Source organism: Vulpes vulpes, chromosome 6 (genome assembly GCF_048418805.1).
Source record: "Vulpes vulpes isolate BD-2025 chromosome 6, VulVul3, whole genome shotgun sequence".
Lineage (NCBI taxonomy): Eukaryota > Metazoa > Chordata > Mammalia > Carnivora > Canidae > Vulpes > Vulpes vulpes.
Genome location: NC_132785.1, coordinates 65,301,055 through 65,327,242, shown reverse-complemented (window position 1 = coordinate 65,327,242; position 26,188 = coordinate 65,301,055). Strand labels below are relative to the sequence as shown.

Below are 26,188 nucleotides of genomic sequence, written 5' to 3'. Positions count from 1 at the left end.
ATTATGGGCTTTCTAATACTCTCATGTTCTGTGTCCCTGAGAACCAGAATTTTTTGTGTGGCAGAGAGGAGGTACAGGTGTGGTACAGAAGTTAAAAACCCTTTAGCCAGGGAATTTGAGTAGGATGTAAGTATGAACTCTTGAGGCGATTTACTGTCTCTATCCTTTGAAAAGGTCTGAAAACAATGACCAGTCCCGTAGCCATGTACACTCCTACCACTTTGACCTTAAAATACCATTTCCCATGGAAAGCAACCAGAACTTGAAGAAGTGGCTGATTCCACGGCTGGGGCGGGAAATGTATAAGATGAATGTGGAACAACTCATCTTACCAGTTAGCAAGAAGACAGCAACCACTATCAGAGTGATGGCAGAAGGACTCAGAAGCCAAGTTCTCATGGCCAAAGTTGGGACAATTTGAGCATTAAAATGATAATTTAATAAACGTTAAGTATGTTTAAATCTATGAGGTTCAGGAGTGGTGAGTAGCTAAGTTGGTTAAATGTCTGCCTTTGGCTCAGGTCATGATCTCAGGGTCCTGGGATCACAAGCCAGGTCAGGGGAGCCTACTTCTCCCTCTCCTACTCTCCTACTCCCCCCGCCCCCTTATGCCGTGTTGTGTGTGTGTGTGTGTGTGTGTGTGTGTGTAAAGCTAATTGTTCGCCCTTTTGCAGGTTGATAGGAAACCAAATCATTATATTGAAGTTAGTAAATATGGGAAAAGAATCAGTTATCTTGCTGTTTTTTATAAACTGTACCTCAAGGTAATGAACTAGATGAAGGGATGTCATTTTTTTTTTTAAGATTTTATGTATTTATGTATTTGAGAGAGAGGGAGCTTATGAGCAGTGTGGAGGGGCAGAAGGAGGGGGAGAAGCAGACTCTTTCCCTGAGCGGGGAGCCTGATCCCCCTCCCCAACCTGGAGATCATGACCTGAGCAGAAGGCAGACACATAACCCACTGAGCCACCCAGGTGCCCCTGAAGGGATGTCTTTTTGTAAAAGTATTCCATCTATTATGACAGAGTTTGAATATAGCTGTTTTGAAATCCCTAGTAAATTAATGAATCTAGACATTGAGTTTCCGAGTCTGGATGCTTCAATGGTTAAATTGAGGGAAAAGAAAGGAACGGAGGGGGAGCGTGGAGATTGAAAGGCATGCCTTCAAAGGCATATGAAATTCTTAAAAATAGGCAAAGCTGAAGTATAATGTTTAGGGATCCACATTTGGGTGATAAAGCCACAAAAATAAAATAAAGGACATGATTATCATGCACCATAAGTATCCATTTATGCCAAGGAGGGGCTGTGATGAAGGTGAAGAACATGTCGGGGGGAGGGGTGGGGGGCTTTGGGTGTCTGCAAAGTTCTGTTTCTTTCTCTGGCTGATGGTTTATTTATTTATTTATTTATTTATTTATTTATATTTTATTTATTCATGACACACACACACACACACACACACACAGAGGCAGAGACACAGGCAGAGGGAGAAGCAGGTTCCATGCATGAAGCCTGATGTGGGACTCGATCCTGGGTCTCCAGGATCACACCCTGGGCTGAAGGCGGTGCTAAACCGCTAAGCCACCCGGGTTGTCCTGGGTGTTGGTTTAAAGGGTGTTCACATTTTCTTAGTTTATGAAGCTATACCTTTGTTTTTCATGGTTTTCTGTACACGTGTGTGTGTGTGTGATTATTTAAGTAATTTCTTTTTTTAAGATTTTATTTATTTATTCATGAGAGACACAGAGAGAAAGGCAGAGATATAGGCAGATATATTGTGGCACTCAATCCCAGGACTACGGGATCATGACCTGAGTGGAAGGTGGATGCTCAACCACTGAGCCACCCAGGTGCCCTACCTGTGCTTTATTTTTAAAAGATTAGGGATGCCAGGCTGGCTCAATTCAGAAGAGTGTGCAACTCTTGATCTCATGGTTGTGAGTTGGAGCCCCACATTGGGTATAGAAATTACTTAAATGGGCAGCCCGGGTGGCTCCGTGGTTTGGTGCTGCCTTCAGACCAGGGTGTGATCCTGGAGACCCGGGATCAAGTCCTGAGTTGGACTCCCTGCATGGAGCCTGCTTCTCCCTCTGCCTGTATCTCTGCCTCTCTTTCTCTGTGTCTCTCATGAAATAAATAAAATCTTTAAAAAAAAGAAATTACTTAAAATGAAAAGGTTACTTAAAATGTAACTGTTAACTATGTTTTGTTAACTGTTAACTATGTAAAATGTTAACTATGTTTTATCATGTATCTGCAGCTGCAAGGCACGCAGCCCAAGTTTATTCTAATCATCAAAACCACTTTTAAGACTAGTACCTTCATATCACTTGTATGTGGATACCAGGAGGGGCCTGGAGCCCCACTTCCCTGCCTCTTTCATAGAGGGACTTATTTCCAAACCTATTTTCTTTCTCGCCTAAATATTATTTACATTGCTTATTTTCCTCGTAAACTGAGGAGTCAGCAATATGTGATAGGGGCTTATAGGGTCTACTCCAATCAATAGAGTGGAAAAGTGAGAGCAGCTAGCATATAGCCGATGATTACTCTGTGCCAGGCATAGTTCTGAGTGCCTGGCTCCACTGACCCTTTTTTTTTTTTTTTAATATTTATTTATTTATTTATTTATTTATGATAGTCACACAGAGAGAGAGAGAGGCAGAGACACAGGCAGAGGGAGAAGCAGGCTCCATGCAGGGAGCCCGATGTGGGATTCGATCCCGGGTCTCCAGGATCGCGCCCTGGGCCAAAGGCAGGCGCCAAATCGCTGCGCCACCCAGGGATCCCCTCCACTGACCCTTTGAATCTTCCTAACAACACTGTGAGGTGCAGGCACATCTCCATTTTACAGATGAAGAAACTCAGAGCACCGCTGCCCAGACTCTACTGTGTGCCTAACATCTGTGTTATGCTGCCTCTGATCCTATTCTCAGTTACCATATGCTGCTCATGAAGCTGAGGATTTGGCTGTATATTTTTAAGTATAATAGACTCCATTACTAACCATGTTTTAGCACGTGATCCACTCTGACCTTAGATTCTTTTCTGCTTACAAATGGTAGCTAATGATTGGCTGTCCTCTATGAAACACTTAGTTTCCTCCTCCAGTGTTTTCTTTGGAGGCAATTCCCAGTAACTCCATTATATTTGTTGAAGTTTATTCTCATTTTCTGGGTACAGATTTCCATCTTCCCAAACTTATACCGTCACTCAGCCTGATTCAGATCAGAGGTGAAGTTATCCCTTAGCCAGTGCCCCTGATTTATGGAGGATCATCTCTTTCTTTGTGGTTTCCCTCTAAAGCTGATTTCTGAGGATTTAGGCCAAGGCCTTGCCACTTCAACTATGGTGCCCAGATCAGCAGCATCAGCATCAATTAGGAGATTGTAAGAGGACGGAATCTTCTGGCCACTTCAGACTTGCTGAATGAGCATTTTATCCCTAGGTGATTCATATGTACTTTTAAGTTTGAGAAGCATGGGATGGGGGACATCTAAAGTTCTTCTAGTTTTTTTTTTTTTAATAGATATTATTTATTTATTCATGAGAGACAGAGAGAAAGAGAGAGAGAGAGAGAGGCAGAGTCACAGGCAGAGGGAGAAACAAGCGCCATGCAGGGAGCCTGATGTGGGACTTTATCCTGGGTCTCCAGGATCACACCCTGGGCTGAAGGCAGCACTAAACCGCTGAGCCATCCGGGCTGCCCAAGTCCTTCTAGTTCTACAAGTCTGCTGCTGCTATGAGAGATGTCTATGCAGTTACTCTTTACCCTGGCTCTACTGTTCACTGTATGGGCTTGGACAATTACTTGACCGCCTTGGGCCTTTGTTTCTTCCTCTTTAATGTGGTACTTGCTTCAAAGTGTTGTTTTGTAACATGCTCGGAACAGTACCTGGCACATAGAAGGTACTATAGAAGTGTTAGCTGTTTTAATATTGAATATGTTTTCATGTATGCTTTGGGAGTCCCAATTTCAGGTCAGGCAGGAGGAAGAACAGGTTTAACAACTGACAATGGAACTGCGGAAATGGGGTTATAGAGGCTTCTGCATCTCACAGAAGGAGATCAAGAACTTTAGGCCTGGAAGCTAGACTGAGCAGCTCACAGAAGCCCCATCTTTTTAAGACCTCGGAACATAGAGTTGATGTGCCTTCTCCCAGAAATTCCTACATCTAAGGCCCAATGGCAGAGCTGCCTGTGAGGTCCTGGAAACCACGAGGCTGTGCCAGGCCAGGCTGCCTGCCTGGAGGGCTGCAAGACGACTGTGAAATTGATGTTAGAAGCCCGTGAAGACAGGCAGGAATGAAAACAGCAAGAAAGTTGTGGAAAATAAATGAGCATCTTATTGGACAGAGTGCCAGAGAAAGTCTGTGGTCTGGTTTCATGGCACCCAGATGTCAGTTATATCAAATTACTCATATTTTCTGCAAGCCTGGTGGCTCTCCTATCCCTAGATGGGGGGTAGGAAGGGATGGGGAATGCTGTGCTTTCTTGTTAGCCTGGAGCCTCAGGTCACATCCTGCGCACACGTCCCTCCAGGGCCTCCAGTTCAGCCAACACCTCTTTAGGTAGATCCTGATTGACCTGCTCTGTCAGGTAGCTCCGAATGTCACGAACCTCCTGTTCCCAGAAGTCCTTGGGGAGTGAGAACAGCTGGGTGGTGTCTACAGCTCCCAGGCCACTGAGATCCAAGGCGCCTTCCTTGGGCACCAGCCCAATGGGCGTCTCTTGGGCACTGTCCTCTCCCTCTAGCCGCCGGCAGATCCAGTCTAGCACCCGAGCATTCTCTCCGAAGCCTGGCCACAGGAAGCGGCCTGCCTCGTCCCGCCGGAACCAGTTGACGTGGAAGATGCGGGGAAGCCGGGCCCCCTTGCGCTCTTCCATGCTCAGCCAGTGTTCCAGGTAGCGCCCAAAGTTGTAGCCAAAAAAGGGGCGCATGGCAAATGGGTCGTGCATGATGATCTTCCCTGGGGAGGGGAGCAGGGCAGGTAAGGAATCTGTCTTGTTATCGGAGAAGGCGAGGACACCCTGCATCTGGCTGGAGGGAGTTGCGAAACTTTGGTGGCTCTGGAATCTCCTCAGAGCAGGGTGGACAGAAGGGATCCGGAAAAGAGACACGTGGGGAGGGCAGGCAGGAGGAAGGTCTGGCTCAGGAAGGGTGAGAAGCAGCAATGTGGGTACTCAGAAGAGGGGTATGAGAGGGCACCCACCTTTGTGTTCTGCCGCTGCAGTGGACTCCGAGCGCATGGCACTGCCCACAAACACCCCGTGGCGCCAGTTGAAGGCCTCATATACTAGGGGTACTCCTAGAACCCAGGGGAACAGGGTCACAGGTGGCTTTTTTCTTTGGACCCTCACTCCATCCCTACTGCTGATCTTGACTCCTGGCCTGGCTCTCCTAGGATCTTTGCCATCCCATTTTTGAATCCCATGCCTCCCCCTAATTTTGCATTCTCCAGGGGACAGCTCTACAGCCAGAAAGCTACGGCTGGCAATCCAGGCAGTACAAGAGAGAGGCGGGCCCTAAAATGGAGCCAGAAGGCATGGAGCCCACACGATGCTTACCTTGGGGTCTGCGGCCTCCAAAGATGATGGCATCGATGGGGACACCTTCAGGGGCCTCCCAGGCCGGGTCCATGATGGGGCACTGGCGAGCCGGGGCACAAAAGCGAGAGTTGGGATGTGCACAGGGCTCTTTGTCTCCTGGCAGGGGAAATACAACCACTATCACTTCCAAGGACTTGTCCACCCCCAAAACACACTTACTTTTGCATGCACTCTTGCACAATTTCCATTTGTGTTATCAATTCCCTGCAAGCCGTTGTTGTGGGAAGGAGGAGGGAGAAGGGAGTCAGGACATGTCCCCCAAAAGATCAGGTTATTTACCTATAATGATGCTGCCAGCTGAGCTATGTGAGAAAGAGTGGGTGAGGAATTGGGGTTTAGCAAGACACTACTGTTTATGCCAAGCTATAGCTACCTGGCATTGACCAGTGCTCAAAGGAATGGGCTTAGCTAGTGGCAGAAGGTTAGAGCGGAAAATTTATCCCAGAAACAATTTATTTATGGGATTATTATTTAAACAAACACTCAAATCTGAAGCAAAAACTGAGACTGTCAGATCAGCATTTCAGACAACTGGCTTTCCATCAGCAACTAGGGGAAGATGGGATCTTCTGAGATATCAAAATGTAAATTCATTTTGAAGCTAGCAGAATTCTGGTGATTTCCCTGGGTCTGTTCAGACCCAGATGGAGCGACAGGGCTTGAAGAACTCAGAGATAACCTGAGGAACAGAGGTCATCTGGCCCCTTCAGGTGCCCTGGAGAGGGGATGGACCAAGTCAGTGGCATAGGTACAAAGCAGCACCATGGAGACCCTGAGTGGACACGGTGTCTTCTCTGCTGGAGGTTGCTGGTCAGCCCTGGGGGGACCAAGGGAGTTCTAGAGCCAGTCCCCTACTCCCACCGCGTCCCCTTCCCAACTCCCAGCTCCTGCCTCCACTTGCATGTAAGAGCCTCTTGTACTTCCATCAACCCCCAATTCAGGTCCCTGGCACAGGGTTATTCCGGGAGTTACAGCTGGGCACAACATGCCCTACTTATACCCCTGAATCTAGAGATGATGAAAGGGTTGGGGAATTAGCCTGCAGGGAAGTAGGAAAGTTTCTTGGGTTTCTCAGTTGGGTGGGGAGGCCTGGGAGGGCTTAATGATGGTGGTGGATAAAGTGAGGGGTGATTAGATAAGGAGGGAGCATGCTCAGTCAGCCCAGCAAATGTGAATTTAGACTTCAGCGGCCACAAGCATGTCGTCCCCAGCAGGCACTTGTTTGCTCTCTTCCCTTGCTCTCAGGGCTCTTTGGCTGCAGAAGGTCCAGAGGGCAGGGGTGGGGGAGGGGGCAGGGCTGCGAGGCGCCAGGGGCAATGACAGGGTTGAGAGACTAGCTTTTAGAAGAGGCTAAAGAGGGACGCCTGGGTGGCTCAGCCCAGGCTCCGTGGTTGAATGTGTCTGTCTTTGACTCAGGGCATGATCTGGGTCTGGGGATCCAGTCCCACATCGGGCTCCCTGTGAGTAGCCTGCTTCTCCCTCTGCCTGTGTCTTCTCTTCCTCTCCCTCTGTGTCTTTCATGAATAAATAAATAAAATCTTTTTTTTTTTTTTTAAAGAAGCAGCAAAAGAGCTGGTCTGATTTCATCCAGAAGATGGACAAACAGAAGATTGGGTTATTGGGTTGTGCGTGTTAGAGGGATGAGGAAGGGCAAGGGGAACAACACAGACCTTTATTTATTATTATTATTATTATTATTTTAAAGATTTATTTATTATTTTAGAGGGGGGTAGGGGCAGAGGAAGAGAGAGATAGAATTTTTTTTAAAAGATTTTATTTATTTATTCATGAGAGACACACAGAGAGAGGCAGAGACACAGGCAGAGGGAGAAGCAGGCTCCATGCAGGGAGCCCAACGTGGGACTTGATCCCAGGACTCCAGGATCACGCCCTGAGCCAAAGGCAGACGCCCAACCACTGAGCCACCCAGGCGTTGAGAGAGAAAGAGAAAGAGAGAAAGAGAGAGAAGAGAGAAGAGAGAGGGAGAATGAGAGAGAGAGAGAGAGAGAATGAGAGAATCTTAAGCAGACTCCCTGCTGAGTGCAGAGTGGTCAGGAGGCTCAATATCGTGACCCTGAGATCATGACCTGAGCCAAAATCAAGAGTCAACCACTTATCTGGTGAGTTACCCAGGCTCCCCAACACTGACCTTTAGACAATGGTTGTTTTTTTTTTTTTTTAATTTTTTTATTTATTTATGATAGTCACACAGAGAGAGAGAGAGGCAGAGACACAGGCAGAGGGAGAAGCAGGCTCCATGCACCGGGAGCCTGACGTGGGATTCGATCCCGGGTCTTCAGGATCGCGTCCTGGGCCAAAGGCAGGCGCCAAACCGCTGCGCCACCCAGGGATCCCCCTAGACAATGGTTGTTATACAGAGGATGGTGGGAACCAAGTGGCAGGGGGAGGGTCAGGTTTCCTCCTTCCTAATGGGTCAAACTTTATGGACTGTACTTTGAGCCCAATTCCTTGTGTAAAAATACTTTTTTTTAAGATTTTTAACTTATTTATTCATGAGAGACATACAGAGAGAGGCAGAGACACAGGCAGGGAGAGAAGCAGGCTCCATGCAGGGAACCTGACGTGGGACTCTATCCCGGGTCTCCAGGATCACGCCCTGGGCGGAAGGCGGCACTAAACCGCTAAGCCACCCCGGCTGCCCGGTAAAAAATTTCAAGGCAGTCTTTGCCTTTCCTTTTTTTAAAAAAACATTCCGGCTTATTTTTATTGATAATTTGCTATGTATTTGGCACTGTGCTAAACCCTTTGCATGCATATTAGCTTTAGGAGATAGGTACTTTGGTAACTACCTCTATTTAACTGATGGGGTCACTGAGGCTCAGGAGGGTAGGCTCAGGATCCCAAAGCCAGTACTTAGTGGAGTTGGGATTTGACCTGAGATCTCGTTTGGGGTTGGAAACGGAATATTCATAACTTCCTGTGCCTCCCAGAGGTCCTGGAGGATGGCTGCAGGTTGTGGAGAAGGCTTTTATATCATCAAGGTACTGAGCCCGGGGGAGGCTGTCACAAATCTCTCACCCCACTTACCAGGTTTCCAGGGTTTGCCCAGCCAGGAGATCACGGTGACACCAGGTGGAAGGGGCTGGTCAATGCCCTCCCAGTATACTCCACCATCGCTGGTCTCAGCCACATTGGTGAAGAGAGTGTTACTCTGGATTGTGGCCATGGCATTGGGATTGGTGGTGGCAGAGGTACCAGGGGCCACCCCGAAGAAGCCATTCTCAGGGTTGATGGCCCGGAGTCGACCTGTTAGGAGGAGAAGTGAAAGAAAAGAAGGACCAACCAGGAAGGGTTGAGAGGTGCAGCCATGGAAGGTTCTGTTCTGCTCCTGCTTGCCCTGAGCTGGCCCCCAGATCTGATGGGGAGATTCTGTCTCTAGGTGACTAGACTGCTGCCAGGAGGTATGGAGCAGGTCTGCCAGAAGCAGTGGAAAGGAGACTCTTTTTTTTTGAAGGGAGACTCTTACACTCTAGTAAGAGCCAGAACTGCGACTATGATCCAAGGGCCTCTCACCATCACTGTCAAACCTCATCCAGGCAATGTCATCCCCCACACACTCCACTTTCCAGCCCGGCAGTGCTGGCCGCATCATGGCCAGATTAGTCTTGCCACAGGCACTGGGGAAGGCTGCCGCCACGTAGCGCTTCTTCCCCATCGGGTTGGTGATACCCAGGATCTGTGTGTTGGGGAGAGAAGGAATGAAGAGGAGGTCACCAAAGGTCAGTTATGGTCTGCACAGAAAGGATAGCTGGGGGTTATTAACAGGGAGGACAAATGTTTATTTGCTAAACAGGTGCCAACACCTCACCACGGGGCTGGGGTGGTGGCAAGTCAGAGCCCCCTCAGTGTTCAGCAGCCTGGGATCAAAGCTTCAGTCATTTGGGCAGAATCCCTGCCTACCAGCCTGGCATCTGGCAGTGGGGAAGTGAGGCTAATGCTGCCAGCCAGGCCCCGCCCCTGCCCTGTTCCCTGCAGCTGCCCAGATCCTCACCAGGCCCTCACCAGCATGTGCTCCGCCAGCCAGCCCTCATCCCGGGCCAGTCGAGAGGCGATGCGAAGGGCAAAGCACTTCTTGCCCAGCAAGGAGTTGCCACCATAGCCGCTGCCGAAGGAGACGATCTCTCGCTGGTCAGGCACATGGCCAATCAGGGTTTTCTCTGGGTTGCATGGCCACTGGCTCCCCTGCTCCCCTAGGGGACAATGGGGTCATAGAGCTGGCTGCTGGCGAGGGCATCAGGGACTGAGGTGTTAGGGGCTGGAGGGATCGGGGTTGGCAGGAGAGACACTTAGGAGCAGTGGTGGTGCCAATGAGGGCTAAGGCCCTCCACCTCATAATATCCATCAGTTCCCATGTCCCTGTTTTGGGATGTGGACAATTGACTTTTCTCAATCTTGTGCAAAGTGCTCTGGCAGTACGGCATCATCTCCAGCCCAGACTGCTGCCCTAGATTTTGGGAATTAGGTATTTCACGAATTAGGATGGGTACAATCTGGAGTTCCCTCCGAGTGCAAGCAGGTCTATGTTCCCCCCTAGGCAGGGCAAACACTTACCTTGCCCAGTCAGGGGCTGGCCCACCGAGTGCAGACACTTGACAAAGTTGCCATCTCCTAGGGCCCGAAGCACGGGCATCCCCAGCCGGGTCATAATCCGCATGCTTGCCACCACATAGGCTGAGTCAGTGAGCTGCACCCCAATGCGGGACAGTGGGGAGCCCACGGGACCCATGCTGAATGGAAGCACGTACATGGTTCGGCCTGTGGAAGAAAATGCCACCTGGATGAGGGGTTCTAACCTGTTCGTACCTTCAGTGCCCCTGGTTCTGTGTCCCTGCCCAGGTTACCCTGCATGCAGCCTGGGAATCTCTCATCCACAGCTTGCTGGAACTCAGCTGGGGACATCCAGTTGCCTAGTTGCCCACGAGCCCCACCGGCGGGGAGGGGCACTGTGTCCCGTTGAGAAGGAGTTACAATCACCGTCTTGCTCTCTACTCGTGCCACATCCTTGGGGTCTGTGCGGGCCAGCCAGCTGGGGGAGAAGGGTTATCAGGAAGATGTGGCCAGCCGAACTCCCTCATCCCCAGATCCAATCTTTCAGGTCCCATTTGGACTCTAGGTCTTCTGTGGGCCTGATTTCTTTCCATCCATTTGCACCTCAGTTGCTTCCTCCAGATTTTATCCCAACTAAGGGGGTAGTTCCCTCCGCCCAGCCTTCTAAAGGTCCTTAGTGAAAACTCTCTGAACTTGGGGGAGAGAGAGAGAGAAAAAAAGGCACAGGTTTTTACTTGTGTCAGCTGCTCGGTTTAATGTAAAAAAACAGACCAATCCCACTAATTCCTGATTCTGTTTCTCCCAGAGGTCCCATTCTTGCTCATTTCATTGGGATGGTCTCGATAACTTTGATTTTGTCTTGGTAAATCAAAAGTGGCCTCGGTGCAAGCAGCTGCCCCTGCTCCCACCTCATGGGTGGGTCATGGGGCTGTGGGCTTACCAGTTGTCATACTTGGGGAGCTTTCGGATAAGTCCCTGCTTTTCCAGCAGGGTCAGTGTGGCAGTATTCTCACTCTCGGAGCCATCACAGATGTGGATGGCCTCTGGTTGGCACAGGTGGGCACTGCGCTCCACAAAGTCTCGAACCCCAGCAGGCAGCTGGCCCAGATCTCCACTGAGTACCCGCAGGGTCTGGATGCTGCGCCAGGATGACCAGCCCCAGGGGCTCAGCCCAGGCCAGCTAAGCCTGCAAGACAAGAAGCAGAGAGGTGGTGAGCAGGGTGTTCTCATGGAAGATGGGCGAGTCAAGGGGATAGGAAGCCTGAGGGGTGCTAGGGAGTGTGCAAAAGCGTGTATATCATGGGCTTTGTGAGTCTCAGCGAGGGAGTCTCCTGTTCAGCAAAGGACAGGTATTGCCCAATGAGAATAAGGGCACATGCCTGGCGGTATGGAGCATGTGTGTAGGCACGCTGAGGTTATTGCTGGCTTAGCCCACGCCCACGTTTAACTGTGTCTGGTTGGATGTTGGAAATGAGGAGGTGCCCATGGCCCAGTGTTGATAAGCTGTGCCTAGGTGAGTTTCGTGTGTCTCGTATTTGAAGGTCTCATCCCTGTTCTTCCCATTCTCAAGTACAATTTTTATAAGTTAAAAAAGCAGCTATTTTTACTTTTTTTCTTCTGGTGTGTATGCTATAAGACTGTGAAAGCCTCAGCAAAGGACCCAGTCTTGGATAGTCCCAGGTTTCTAGATTAGGCTCTTTTGCACAGAGAGTGAATAGCTGGATATTGAGGTTTCAGGCATCAGAGCTAGGGCTCCCCACCTGCTCATCTGGCCAACGAGGGTTGCATAAGATGTTGCCTTTGGGTAGGTGGGTCGAAAGCTGACTGTTGGGGAATGTCACTGGCTAGGGTTCAAGCCCATTCCCAGGAGGGCGGGGTCCCTGTTGTTTGTCTCTTCACAGGGAGAGGGAGAAGCAGGGTCTGCTCTGATTGGCCTGGACCCAGGGTGGAGTAACCCAGAGAGCAAAGGCCACAAGAGGGAAGTTGCCCTCCTCCTATGCCAGGGCCTTGCCCACCAGAAACTGCTCCACACACTGGACTGCATGCCCCTGTCATGCAGGTGACATGCATTCCCCCTCAGAGGGGAAGCCTAGAGAGCTTCGGGTGTTAGTGGTAGGAGGGAACATCAGACTGCAGAAAGCTCCAACTCAGAGGCTGTCAGCCCAGGGGAGGGAGAACAGTCACTCAGACCATGGATGTGGGAGCCAGAGCCTGCTTGGAGGGGGACCTGGGCTGGCTTCCAATGGAGAAAGCAGGATGGAAACCCAGTATGGCCACAGGGGCAGAGGATGAGGACTCCTGGAACCTGGAGAGTTATTCCTGAGCATTAATTTCAAAGGCACCCAGTCCTGGGGAGAGCTTCTCCCCACAGGGGGCTTGGCTCAGGAAGGCTCTGGTGATGTTCCCCCACTCCTCTCCAGCCCCCTAAGTGGGACCTCCTTTTCCTCTGCTCGGAAGACCACCCACAAGGGCTGGCAAAGTGGGACCAGCTGTTGGAGAGATATGGGGTCAGTTCAGACTTTGGGACAGATTCTGGGGAGAAGGGAGGCTACCCAGGAAAGATGGGAAGCTGTGAAAAGGTAGAGGGCCAAGGGGCTCCCGTCCCGGACAGGGGTTGAAGCCAGCCATATACGAATTGAAGGCAGCCTGTTTCCCTCCTGCCCTGGCCCCAGGTCCCTTGGCTGCACCCGGCTTCCCTCCAGTTCGCGGGAGGCTGGGAAATGGAGGTTTACCTTCTACCTTCTTTGGGGAGCTCTGAGCTCAATCCCCCAGGGGTTCATGCACCCCTGACCCCAGGGCCCTACCGCTTCTGATCGCAACTGAGGCACAAGAGTTACCTCTGTACAGGAAAGGAAGAGACGAGGAGACAGGGCTTAGCGGGGGCAAGCGAGGAGGGGGAGGAAGTTCTAAGAGCGGCAGATCGAGGCCGCGCGGTCAGAGACCAGCAAGGCAGGGAGGGGGAGGAGGGGGAGGAGGGGGCGGAAGCGGGGCGGCCAGAGCGGCGAGGCCACCCCGACCTCCCGCGAGCCGCCGGGCCCCGGAGGCCGGGCCCTGAGAAGCACGCGGCGCCCGCGGAGGAGGCGGCGGGCGGGCAGCAGAGCGCCCCCGGCAGTCCCGGGGCCGAGCGCGGCGGGAGGTGCGGGTCGGCCCGGGCTGGGGCTCACTCACCGCAGGCCGGGGCGGTACACAGCGGCCATGGCACCTGGGCGGGGGCTGCGGGGCGGCCGCGAGAGCCGCGAGGACCCGGGAGATAAGGAAGGCGGGGCAGGAGCGGGCGCCGCGAGCGGGAGCGACGGCCCGGCGGGAGGCGCTTAAAAGGAGGCGGGCGGGAGGGTGCGGGGGCGGAACCCAGCCCGGCGGGCGCGACCCCGGCCCCGCCGGTCCCCGGCCCCGGGCCCGCCCAGGCGCCGCCCCAGGCCCCGCCCCAGGCCCGCGTCCTAGCCCCACACCCGTCCCTCCCATTGGACGGCGGGCCCCGTGCCGGCCCCGCCTCCGCGAGGCCCCGCCCCGCTCCGCCTCGTCCCCTGCACATGATGTAACTTTGAGGACTCTTGCTCCCGAGCTGGGGCTGGGAGACCCTGGGGTGGCACACGAGCCAGGAACGAGGCGTGAGGCCAGGCAGGGGCCCAAGGAGACTGGAAGTCCAGAAGCTGGGGGTTGGACATTGCCTTTTCCCTTTTCCTGGGGACTGGACACTCTGAGACCCAGGCTTTTTTTTCCAGGGCCCCAGGGCTAAGGTTCCATACCCCCATATCCCTGCTTCTTCTCCTCCTGATGAGGGCTCTCTTCTGCCTTCCCATGAAGTGGTGGTGCCTTTCCCCCAGAGTCTTTCCTTTGGGCCTCTGCCCTGGCTGTTCTTGCCACACTCTCCTGGAGAACAAATCTGTCCCACCCAACCACCACCATAAAGTCCTTAGGTAATTTCTCAAGTCAGGTCTCCAACTTGAGAGCACTGAGTATCACCCCAAATGCCACAGTATGTCAAACTCAAACATGTCTATGGTAGGCACCTGCCCAGCATTGATTCCCCCTTTCTGGTAGTAGCACCCTGATGTTCCTTTGGGGAACCACCTCTTCAGTCCCTGTGATCATATGGGTCTCCTATGGGTAGGCTCTCAGTTTGGCCAATTTGTATGTTCCTCACTTTGGCCACAGCGATTGGGAATGTTCAGGGATGGGCATGAGTTCCCTCTTGGGAGCTTTTGCTGTAAACTTTCAAAATGGGCTCTCTTTCTGCTGGGTTTGCTGAGCTGGTAGGATATAAACCTAGGTAGGATATAAACCAGGTAGGATAAACCTGCTGGGTGTCAGCTTGGCACTGCCCTAGATGGAAGGCAGCCTGGAGGAAGTAGAGCAGAGGGATGGAGAGCTACAGTTCCCTGATTTCAGTTATATGAGTCAACACATTTCTTCTCTCGCTTAAGCTAATTTTCAGTGGATTTCTGCCATTTGCAACAGAAACAATCCTGATTCTCAGGCTTCTCAGAGTTCTGTGCTAGAATAAGTGGGACAAGGAGGGCTGGCCTTCAGCCTTAGGCTTGCTGTTGGCTCTCTATCTCTTCCACCCAGTCTGCATCCTGGACTCAACCTCATGTGTATATATTTGGGATTCTTTCCTCCAGTTCCTATATCCAAACTCTGTCCACACCTACTCCACTTCAAACAGCTGCCTTCTTGTCCACCTTTTGGGCTTAAAGCTGTGCATGCCAGTGGCAGCATGGATCTGCCGGAGGCCATCACCTCTTCCATAATCCTGCACCTGCTCTCATGCTTCCCCATCTCAGTGAATGGTACCAGCATCTGGGCAGTTGCTCCAGAGGAACCTGAATCAGTCTAGGCTATTTCTTCTCTTCCAGAGCCAATCAGACACCAGAACCTTTGGATCTGTACTTCCTAATTAGCTCTCAAATCTATGTCTATCCCCACGGCCACTGGCTTAGTTCAGGGCTTACCTCTCACCTGGCTTCAGGTGATATCTTCCAAGCCACCTCTTGGACGCCCACCTCTCCAAATGCCACCCGACTCCCTCCCACTAAGCTACCCTCCAAACTCCGCATGTAACTTCACTTTGATGAGTTAAGAGAAAGAGGGATAATGTTTATTGTGTGGCCACTAGATCAGATTCTGTGCCAACAGCTTTACACACATCATTTCATTCAGTTTCACAACCTTAGAAGAAGTTGTCATCTACTCAGTGTCACATAGCTGGTCATCAGAGAGAAATGGAATCTGAATCCAAGCCTTTCTGACTCTTCTTACCAGTTTACTTTTTTCCCTTCCAATCCTATAGTGTCCCCTTGATTTATCATTTTAAAAAAAGTGAGATCATATCACTTTAAGGCTTAAAATCCCTTTGAGGCTTCCTACAACGTGGCAACTGATACCCTTTGTAATCTGGCTCCTATTTATCTAGCATTATCACTGCCACCTCCCTACTTGCCACCTCTCCCACATACCCAGCTGCAGTTTCCAGAGCACTTCTGTGAACCCCTTCAGCTGTTCAGATTTATTTATTTATTTATTTATTTATTGCTGTTCAGATTTAAATTAAACATCCCCTCCTAGGTGAAGTCAGTTTGACTCTTAGAATTAACATCTATGTCATTTGTGTTGGTTTTATACTGTATACATACCTCTGTTTTTGAAATTCTCACACAGGGATCCCTGGGTGGCGCAGCGGTTTGGCGCCTGCCTTTGGCTCAGGGCGTGGTCCTGGAGAGCCGGGATTGAATCCCACGTCGGGCTCCCAGTGCATGGAGCCTGCTTCTCCCTCTGCCTGTGTCTCTGCCTCTCTCTCTGTGACTATCACAAATAAATTTTAAAAAAAAATGAAATTCTCACCCTTTACTATAGTTGCTTTTGTATCTCTATAATCCTTACTCAAGTGTTAGTTCCTTGAAGGAAGGACCCACATTTTAGTCTTGTTTTTATCCTAGTTCCTAGTAGAATGGCCTGTAATAGGCAGCTAATAAATGTATTTGAATAAAAGAGTAGACAAGTCTCATGTTCCTGAAGCTCCATTATATCCTTCCTTCCTTAACTTTAGGGGCTCCTATGAAGGTTTCCTTATAGTGTTGATTCCCTTTATTTGCTACACTTTTTTTTTTAAGATTTTATTTATTTATTTATTTATTTATTTAATTTTTTAAATTTATTTATGATAGTCACACAGAGAGAGAACGAGAGAGAGGCAGAGACACAGGCAGAGGGAGGCAGGCTCCATGCAGCGGGAGCCCGACGTGGGATTCGATCCTGGGCCCTGGGCCAAAGGCAGGCGCCAAACCGCTGCGCCACCCAGGGATCCCAAGATTTTATTTATTCATGAGAGACAGAGACATAGGCAGAGGGACAAGGAGGCTCCCTGTGGCAGCCCGATGTGGGACTCAATCCCAGGACACTGGGATCGGGACCTGAACCAAAGACAGAGGCTCAACCACTGAGCCACCCAGGTGCCCCTATTTGCTACACTTTTATATGGTTCCCTGGTGCACCGCCCAGCCTGGTCAACCAGTAGGCCCAGTGTTCCAGCCACACCACCACCAGGGGGCAGGGTGTGACCAGCTTTCCACTGGTCTGCATTTTCTCTTCCCCAAGGCCCTCTGGGTCTGGCCCTTGGATGCTGTGGTGTGCCACCTAGATTCCTTCTTCAGGATCCAGGTATTCATTGTCCCAGCCTTGGAGCATTGGCTGCTAATGGCTCACAGCTGAATACATCCTGTGGCTGAAGGGAGCAGTCTCACCAAATGTAACACCCCTTTCCTGGGGCAGCATGTATCCAAGGACTGGTTGATGCAGGGGACCAAAGGCCTGGTCCCCTTTCCTCAGTTTGGTCCATCCAAGCTCCAGAGCTCCTGTGGGATCAGCTAAAGCCTCTGTGCAATTGCAGTGCATTTCTGCTTTTCCTGCTATCCAGTCCTGTTTTTCTCTCTGCTTTTAAAAGTCACCGCCCCCCCACCCTGCCCCGCAAGGAACCACCTGTACACAAGCTTCCATTTCAGAGTTTGTTTCCAGCTTAAGATATCCTCCAAATTCAACTTGGATACTGCATTAGCCCCCTAATCTGGTTCTGATTCCGTTTTTCCCTCCTCCACACTAAATCCAAAATGAGCTTTTCAAACACAATCTGATCATGAAATTCTTTAGTAGCTTCTCTCTACTCTTAGAGCTCAGGGGCACCTGGGTGGCTCAGTGGTTGAGCGTCTACCTTTGGCTCAGGTCATGATCCTGGAGTCCTGGGTTCAAGTCCTGTATTGGGCTCCCCACAGGGAGCCTGCTTCTCCCTCTGCTTGTGTCTCTGCCTCTCTCTCTCTGTCTCTCAGGAATAAATAAATAAAATCTTAAAAAAAAAAAAAAAGCCCAAATCCTAAACTTGGACTGCAAAGCTCTGCTGGAGTGAGTGGGAGGCGAAGGGAAGGAGAATCTGAAGCAGACTCCACGCTGAACTGACACACAGGGGCTTGAACCCATGAAAGCAAGATCATGACCTGAGCTGAAACCAAGGGTCGGTTGCTTAGCTGTCTGAGCCAGCCAGGTACTCCCTTGCGTTTAAATATTTAAAGTGTAGAACTTATGCTAAGAAACTGTTAAATAGGATCCCTGGGTGGCTCAGCAGTTTGGTGCCTGCCTTTGGCCCAGGGCATGATCCTGGAGACCCGGGATCGAGTCCCACTTCGGGCTCCCTGCATGGAGCCTGCTTCTCCTCTGTCTGTGTCTCTGCCTCTCTCTCTCTCTCTCTGTGTCTCTCATGAATAAATAAAGTCTTAAAAAAAAAGAGAAACTGGTAAATATGTTCTATTCTTCTACCTTGATAGATATATGCAAAATGGTCTGGAATTTAGTTCAAATTTGAATTCAGATTTGGACTTTATTCAGAGTCCTAAGAATTCTACAATAGAATGTGGTGGTGTGGGGAGAAGATGTGTTTGGCCCCTGGCCTTTGGGTCTGCTTCTTTTCTCTATCCTGACACCATCTTGTACTGTGAGGGGCCTCATGTGCACACATGTAGACCTCTCTGTCTACATGTCCCAATTCTGTCTGTGACCTCCTGCAAATAGTCACTGTCAGCCAGCCTTTGGTTCTGGAGATGTGTATAACAGTAATGTGGTCCACTTCTACAAGGGTCAACCCAGGAGAGAGGTCCACGTGGGCCCTAGAGGTAGGCAGGGAATTCCTGGGTATTTGGGCCATAGAGGTGGGCAGGGGAGGCCTGAATTCCTCACCCCATGGGGTGGGACACAGCCAGAATGGAACCTTACAAAAGCACAGAGCCCAGGGTAGAGACCACTCTTATCTGGGCCTAAGGGCAATAAATTGATGTCTTCCAGTCTCATCAGGCTATACGCTCCACGAAGGCAGGGCAGGTGTGAGTCTGATTTACCAAGGTGTCCCTAACGCTGAGCACAATGCCTGGTGCTTAGTAAACACTTGTCAAATGAACATACCAGGTAGACCAGGAAGAGGTTTGAAGACCTGAATCCATTACTGAAGATCTAGATACCAAAAGCCAGAACTTGTACGGCTTACAGGGTCTTATGACTCCAAAAAGGGAGTGTGGGACAGAGGAGGTTAGTGATGGCGCCCTGGATTGCTGGCTCAGTCTCCTCTCCTCCCTCTCCATCTTGTACCCCAATTCTCCCGGCAGTTCCCCCAATTGTCCAGCATCCCTCTGTTTAGATATTTTTCCTTTTGTGTCCTTTGGCCACTGTGCTTCCTCTGTGGCCTGACCCTCTGTCTGTCTGTTCCTCTGTATTTCTTTTAAGTTCTTGGTCCCCAGTCTTACCTTTCCTCTGTCCCTTCCTTCTATCACCATTGCTCTTCTGATCCCTTGTTCCTATCACCCCTCTCATGGCCCCTCATTCCCTTCTTGGTCCTCCCCAGAAGACTTCCTTTCTCTTTTATTTATTTTTTAAAAAATATTTATTTATTTATGAGAGGCACAGAGAAAGAGGCAGAGGCATAGGCAGAGGGAGAAGCAGGCCTACACCTCCTGCCCCACTCAGCGAAGCTTCCTTGCCTCCCTTCCTCTCCTCTGTCATCTCTGAAGTCCACCTGGCTTCATTTTTTTCGCTCCCATTTCCCTGTCCCCAGATGTCTTGGTGTGCATCTCCTAGGCTCGGGTCCACCCCCACCAAGATGGTCCATGAACCACCTTCTGGGGCCCCACCGATTGCCACGGCATCTCCTTTCTGTGCCCTTGCTTCTTTTTCTTGGCCCAGCCCTCACATCCCGGACACTTTTCCCTAGCCAGTGGCACCTTGTCTGAGCCCTGAGTGGCTCAGCTAGCCTGAGCTTGTTTAGTCTGACTCTTTGAGCCCATTAGCAGCTTAGCACCTCCCCCCCATCTCTCCTTTGAGCTGTCCAGTAAACAAGAAGATCAACACAGACCTGACAGCTGCTCAGGGGCGAGTGTCTGGCTGGGGCCAGGCATGAGAAAGGGGCTGCATTCAACACTTCTTCAACTCAGGAAGTTCTGGGGGCCTTTCCTGGGTATGTGCTGCAAAGCCACATTCCATGGACGAGTGTGTTATTCTCTGTCTTCTTGATCTCCATTCCCACTTTGTGACATTGTCCCCAGGCCCTGGTTCTTCTGCAAAAAACGGCGAGATCCAGGCAATTACACTGAGAAGCCTTATTACTTAAATAGGGACAATGGTTTCTGCTCCACACAATGCAGGACAGATGTGGGAAGAGAATGATGTCTTCTGATCTAGGTCTTCTTATAGGTGTGTACCTGTAAGCATGGTAAGAGAGACCCCCCAACCCCCCCCCCCCGCCCACAACACACACAGAGGGAAGGCTGCATTAGCTGTAGGTATTCTGTAGACCAGTTGTTCTCAAATTTCAATGTTCATCAAAGTTGCCTGAGGGCTTATTAAAACACAGATTGTGTGTGTGTGTGTGTGTGTGTGTGTGTGTGTGTGTGTGTGTATGTGTGTGTCTCATCCCCAGAGTTTCTGATTTAGTAGGTTTGAGGTAAGACCAGAGAATATGCATCTCTAGCAAGTTCTGAGGAGATGCTGCTGGTTGGGGGAACCACACTTTGAGAACTACTGCTTTAGGGCATCTGAATCCACCAGCTCTTCACCCAACACCTAAGGCATGAACAAGGTTAATTTTTATAGCCGATCATCCTTGGGGCCGATGGACACCCAGGTTTCTCTCTGACTTGGGACAGAGGGCCCGTTAACCCCATGGGAATGGTTGAGTATCTTCACCAGGTAGGGAATAACCATTAACTCCTAGAGTTCTATTCTCATACACACCCTGTTTTAAACAGCTTCAGACAGGTTTAAACACCTCCTTAGCTAATTCCTAGCATCCCCGTTCCAACTTCTACTCAGGGATGAGAGCTCTAAGAGGTGTTAGGGGATTAGGCTGAAAATGTAGGTCACCCTCAAGCCATCTGGGAACCAGGATGAGGAGAAGGAAGATAGAGGGACAGAGACACGCAGGGAAAAGGCAAGAGGAAGCAGAGGGCGTGTGAGGGCAGTTACAGAAGTGTCTCGGATGGATTGGTGGTGATTAGATTTCAGTGTCCTGAGGTGGCCCGGAAGGAAGGAGCAGAGATCCCCACTCTCCCCCACTCTCCCCCACTCTCCCTTCTGTTGCCCCTTTTCCTGAGCTGGGCTGCCTGTCCTGGGGCTAGCTCAGTGAGAGTGGGAGAGGCTGAGGACTGGGTGGCCAAGTCCTGGACATTCACCGTGGGGATGGTTGCCTGTCTTTCGGATACAATAGCTGTGAGGGGTATGTGGCCAGTCACAGTGGGAGTGAGGAGGGGACAGAAGTGTGCGGATTCCTGAAAACAAGAAACAGTCCCAACTGGCTAGGTGAGAAAGAGTGGGTTCAGGACTGCTCGTACTCCTGCAAACACTGCCAAGGTGCTGCAGAGTGTTGGAGGGTGAGGGCACCAGGAGCTTCTCTGGGCCTCTTTTCCAGTCCCAGGCTCTCAGTTGCTGAGGGCTGAGGGTGATGTTCGCCGGAGGGTGGCTGGCCAGGCCAAAGCAGCTCTCTGTACAAGGGAACTGGGCACCTGTGAGAAGGACCATCAGTGAGGAGCTTTGTTGGGGCAGATGCCCCCTTTCCTTCCTTGAGAATAGGCATACTTGTCTTCTCCCCTCTTCTTATTCCCCTCAGCCCCCCAGGCCAATGAGATATGCAAATGATCCCCTTACCTCATTGGCTAGAGGCCTGAGGACCACGGATGACCTCAGAGCACTGGCCCTTTAAGAGAGCCCTGTGGGCTTGGTGCCCTCAGCGCCTTGTTCTGAGTGCTCAGGCACCAGGCCCTGCTCAATGGGGTCTCCAGTCTCTGGGGAAGCTGTGCCTGCCTGACTCGGACACTGACCACATCATTGCTACCATTCCCCAGGTGAGTATATTCGGGGCCTACCTGGGTGCCAGGCCATTCACCAGCAGCCTCCTCCTCTGTCACCTGCTGTCTGCTCTCTGTTGTCTGTTTTTCAGAAACCCCACACATCTGTTCCCTGCCCCACTCCCACCCTGACTGGCTTTATGTCCCTCAGTGCTGTCACATCAGAAAGACAAATAACCCTCCCCACGCATCTCTTCATTTAGTTCTCTCTGGACACCTCTCTCAGCATTTCACCATCTCTTCCCTGCCAAGGATTATTCCTTCAATCTGTGTCTTTGTTTCTTTTTTTTTTTTTTTTTAAGATTTTATTTATTTATTCATGAGAGACATAGAGAGAGGCAGAGACATAGGCAGAGAGAGAAGCAGGCTCCCTGAGAGAAGCTGGATGTAGGACTCAATCCTAGGACCTCGGGATGATGACCTGAGCCAAAGGCAGATGCCCAACCACTGAGCCCCCCAGGCACCTCCTATGTCTTTGTTTCTACCACCCCTGTCCTCTCAAGGGTGAGGGGCTCAAGAGATAAAGCAACAATCCTTCCCAGGGGCAAGGAAGAGAAAAGGATTCTCTCCTCCCACCTCTAGGAGCAGAACCTGAGGGTCTGCAATGTCCTTAGAAAGAGGGCTGCCTAGGCTTGGGGTCTCAAGATGGAGCCAAATGCCAAGCTCTGGGGATGAGTGCTCCCTGCCTTGCACCTTTGGGGGGCTGGCAGTGGGGCTGTTGGAACTGAGACCTGGGCTAGAACTTGGGAGCTACAGGCTGGGAAGGATGTCTGAGGTCATCTAGCCTGAGGTCCCTCAGGTGAGCACACACTCTGCAGTTGATAACAGGGAGGAGAGCTCCTTGCTGACATAAGTTTGGGACACTCTGGGTTGAGTTTGAACAGACAGTTTACTGAACGACTCCTCAGATCGATAAGCTGCTATGCTTTGTGAATCTGCAGAATGTGGGGATGGGAGGCAGCATCTCTCAAAATGATCTGAACATCAACTTCTTGGGTATTTCTCAGACTTAGGGCTTCCCAGAACACTCTTTGGGAAATGGTAAAGTTTACCTGCCTTTATGGAACAAAATGGGAAACCCGGGTCAGAAAGGGGAAGGCAATCTGTCCAGTTCACAGAACATAGCAGATTCTGAGTAGAAGGAGGAAAACCAATTTTAGTTGGTTCCCTTTGGAGAGATTGGCTTGGGGAAAGGTGGTCACCACTCAGTCCTGATCTTTCTAGAACTGACTCTAGGATCTTTCTTTTTTCTTTGAAAAGTCTCATGGTCCTATAAACAGGATTGATTGATTGATTCACCCATAGAACAGATGTGCACTGAGGACCCTCTATGTGCAAGGCATTGACCTAGGCGTTCTGAGAGAGAAATATAACATCACATTATCCTTATACATTAAATTAAGTCGTGGTATCTGTGCCTTCCCATTGTCCTAAAATAGACACATACTCTGTCACAGTTAATTAAGCAAAAATTTTTTGATTGCTTGGAAATGGAATGATGTCTCTTGAGATGGCAGAGCCTCTCAGTACGTCCCAGCACTAGAGTTGGGAGCACTGCCATGTTCCTCCTGTTTTTCAGAGTTCCCAGAGGCGCCAGTGGGGCCAGAGGCTGTGCTATTTATCCTCTTCCTCAGTCAGGCCTCTAAGCTGCTTGTCCCCAGTCAGGAGCCCCTGCCACCTGAAAAGTTGCTGCCGCCCAGAGGTGACTATTTAGGGAACAGGGTTGCACATCACCCCAGCTTTCTGGAACTCCGGCTCTCCAGGGCACTTGGGCTCCGGGAGAAGCAGGTTCTGATGGAGGAGGCTGGCAGGCAGCCTCCAGATGCTGCTCCAAACCTCTCCTCTTTTTTTGCAGGTGCACTCCCCACAAACCAGCCCCAGAATGGCACTGCCTCCCAGCCCCCTGGCTATGGAATATGTCAATGACTTTGACTTGATGAAGTTTGAGGTAAAACGGGAACCTGCTGAGGGGCGATCTGGCCCCCCAACAGCCTCACTGGGCTCCACACCTTACAGCTCAGTGCCTCCTTCACCCACCTTCAGTGAGCCAGGCATGGCGGGAGCGACTGAGGGCCCCCGGCCTGGCCTGGAGGAGCTGTACTGGCTGGCCACCCTGCAGCAGCAGCTGGGAACTGGGGAGGCGCTGGGGCTGAGTCCCGAGGAGGCCGCGGAGCTGCTGCAGGGTCAGGGTCCAGTCCCTATCGAGGGGCCCCACGGCTACTACCCAGGGAGCCCCGAGGGGACGGAAGCCCAGCATACACAGGTGAGTGATCAGTGAGTGGTCTGAGGCGAGGCAGGGTGAGGCAGGGCAGCTCAAGAGAGGAAGGAGACTTTCGGGAGAGGTTTACGGATTGGGGAAGAGCCCGAGGGCAGGAGAAAGGAGGAGCCCTTGAAAGAAATCCAATAGAGAAAATACCTCTGCCCCCTCCGCTTTTTCCAAATGGAGAGAAATGACTAGTATGAACCCGGAGGAAGAGGGAGAAGAGAAGGCTAGGAGAGGACTAAAAGGGGAGAGTTGAGAATTAATGACGGGGAGGTAAATATCCTCAGTCTGTGCAAACACGGAAAGAGCCGCGTGTGGAATGGAAGGAACCGCGTGGAGGCTGTGGGAACGGGAACGAGGTTGGCCTTTCCAAACCTCGTGCCTCCCCAGCCCCCAGCCTTCTCAGGAAGGATCGGGACTCATCCTATTAATTATAGACACAGATGGGGGTGTTGAGGGCATTAGGATGTAATCCAAATCCTTTGAGGGTCACAGGGTTGCGGCCTTCAGGACAGGGGCGCGAGGTGCCCTGGCGGGGCGGGGTTTGCCTGGGCGCGTGCCCCCGGGGCACCGAGAGCCCGCGGCCCGCCGCCGAGCAGCGCGGGGGCGGCGCGGGTGTCCGTAGGCCTGCAGCGCGCGGCGGCCCGCAGGGGCGCGCGTCCCCCGGGGAGGCGGGGCTTGTTGGGGCCTGGGGCGGGGTCTGGGCTGCCGGGCGGATTCGGCGGGAGCGGGAGCGGGAGCGCGAGCGCGAGCGTCCGGGAAGGCGGGGCGGGGGGGCGGGGCCGTCCCGCAGGCCGCCCGAGCGCGGAACTGCGGAGCGGGGCGGGACCCGGCGCTGACCAGCCCTCTGCCCTCTCCCGCTGCAGCTGGCCGAGCGGTTCTCGGACGCGGCGCTGGTGTCGATGTCTGTGCGGGAGCTCAACCGGCAGCTGCGGGGCTGCGGGCGCGACGAGGCGCTGCGGCTGAAGCAGAGGCGCCGCACGCTGAAGAACCGCGGCTACGCGCAGGCCTGTCGCTCCAAGCGGCTGCAGCAGCGGCGCGGGCTGGAGGCCGAGCGCGCCCGCCTGGCCGCCCAGCTGGACGCGCTGCGGGCCGAGGTGGCCCGCCTGGCCAGGGAGCGCGACCTCTACAAGGCTCGCTGCGACCGGCTGACCTCGAGCGGCCCCGGGGCCGGGGACCACGCCCACTTCTTCCTCTGAGCCGCGGGGGCCGGGGAGTGGTGTCGTAGGGGGGTGGGGGGCACCACCCAGGAGGCCACTGTACCTTTCACTAGATGGTTTACTGAGCGCCTTCTGGTCCAGACGCTCCGTAGTATGACTATACGTAAATATCCTCTCAGGACATGCTCCAAGGTTAGATGCTGGTCGTTTTTTGGGAGAGGGGTCTTCTCTCTTCACGCAGGCAGCACACAGAATCCTCCACCTCCCGTTCCGCCCCACATGACCAGGACACTGAGATCTGGAGGGGCCGGTGCTGGGCACTATGGGGTGGGGTGGGGAGGTGTGGATGACAGCTGGGTGACAGTGAATGGGTGGGAGCCGAGGGAGTGGTGTGACTCCCCCTCAGTTTAGATTTTAATTCAAGGTTTTCAACCTGTAGTGCAGGAAGGTGGTAATTAGCAATGAAGCCTCATTCGGAGGCTTGTAAACTCCCCATTTTAGGACTACTGCGTTTTCAAGATTTCAGTTACCAACAGCAAGACAGACTAAGAACGCTCCCCAAGAGGCTTTACTCCTACCCAACCTAGAGGCCTCCAGGGCCCAGGGCAGAAAAGGCCTGAGGAGCTCTGAGAGTGGCTGGGAGAGAACTCCGGAGACCTGGGTGCTAGTCCCAGCTCTGCCACGGGATACCTCTGTCACCTAGGGAAGCTCACATGGTCCCTGGGATTTGGTTACCTCATCTAATCCTGGGTTGGATGACTTCTGACACCTTTCCAGTTCTGGCATCTCCTTGGTGTGGGAGTGCCAAGAGTCTCCCCAAGAAGCCCCCAGAATAACCTCACCAAAGGGACTTCCTGTCCTGCTCCCGCTTCTTGATTGCAGCCTAGGCAGTGGATGAGCCCACACACTGGTCCTCTGCTGTTCCCTCTGGGCTGCCTTGGCCTCCAGACCTGCATAGAGTACCCTTGCTACCTCCTGCCTTGCTGAGGGCTGAGATGAGATTTTACTCAGTATGATAAGATGTTGAAAGAATGTGGTTTTTGTGAATTAAACTTGAAGTTCAGGAAGAACTTTATACCATTGGCTAAATGTTCTTGCCATTTAAGATGTGTTCATTCTTTAGCCTTGCTCTTGGCTTGTGTGTGTGTGTGTGTGTGTGTGTGTGTGTGTGTGTGTAGTATCGGTTCTGGGGGCCCAATGAAAATGAGGTG

The 26,188-nt window shown here is 51.9% G+C and overlaps 2 protein-coding genes across 2 annotated transcripts in view; one reads left to right on the top strand and one right to left on the bottom strand.

The window, feature by feature from the left end:
• Positions 1-25,252, top strand: part of NRL (neural retina leucine zipper) — a 29,075-nt gene extending 3,823 nt beyond the window's left edge. Inside the window, exons 2-3 of the mRNA XM_026007577.2 lie at positions 23,410-23,817; positions 24,684-25,252. Of these exons, the coding sequence (XP_025863362.1) occupies positions 23,437-23,817; positions 24,684-25,016 (714 nt within the window). The 5' untranslated portion in view covers positions 23,410-23,436 and the 3' untranslated portion in view covers positions 25,017-25,252. The remainder of the gene's footprint in view (positions 1-23,409; positions 23,818-24,683) is intronic.
• Positions 3,515-13,574, bottom strand: PCK2 (phosphoenolpyruvate carboxykinase 2, mitochondrial). The gene is made up of 10 exons (XM_026007575.2): positions 13,351-13,574; positions 11,123-11,368; positions 10,476-10,660; positions 10,186-10,389; positions 9,637-9,824; positions 9,148-9,310; positions 8,662-8,880; positions 5,572-5,709; positions 5,217-5,312; positions 3,515-4,973 (listed from the first exon to the last, which is right to left on the bottom strand). Exons 1-10 carry the CDS (start codon positions 13,377-13,379, stop codon positions 4,519-4,521), a joined length of 1,923 nt encoding a protein of 640 aa, XP_025863360.1. The 5' UTR covers positions 13,380-13,574; the 3' UTR covers positions 3,515-4,518.
• Positions 25,253-26,188: the final 936 nt, after the last annotated feature.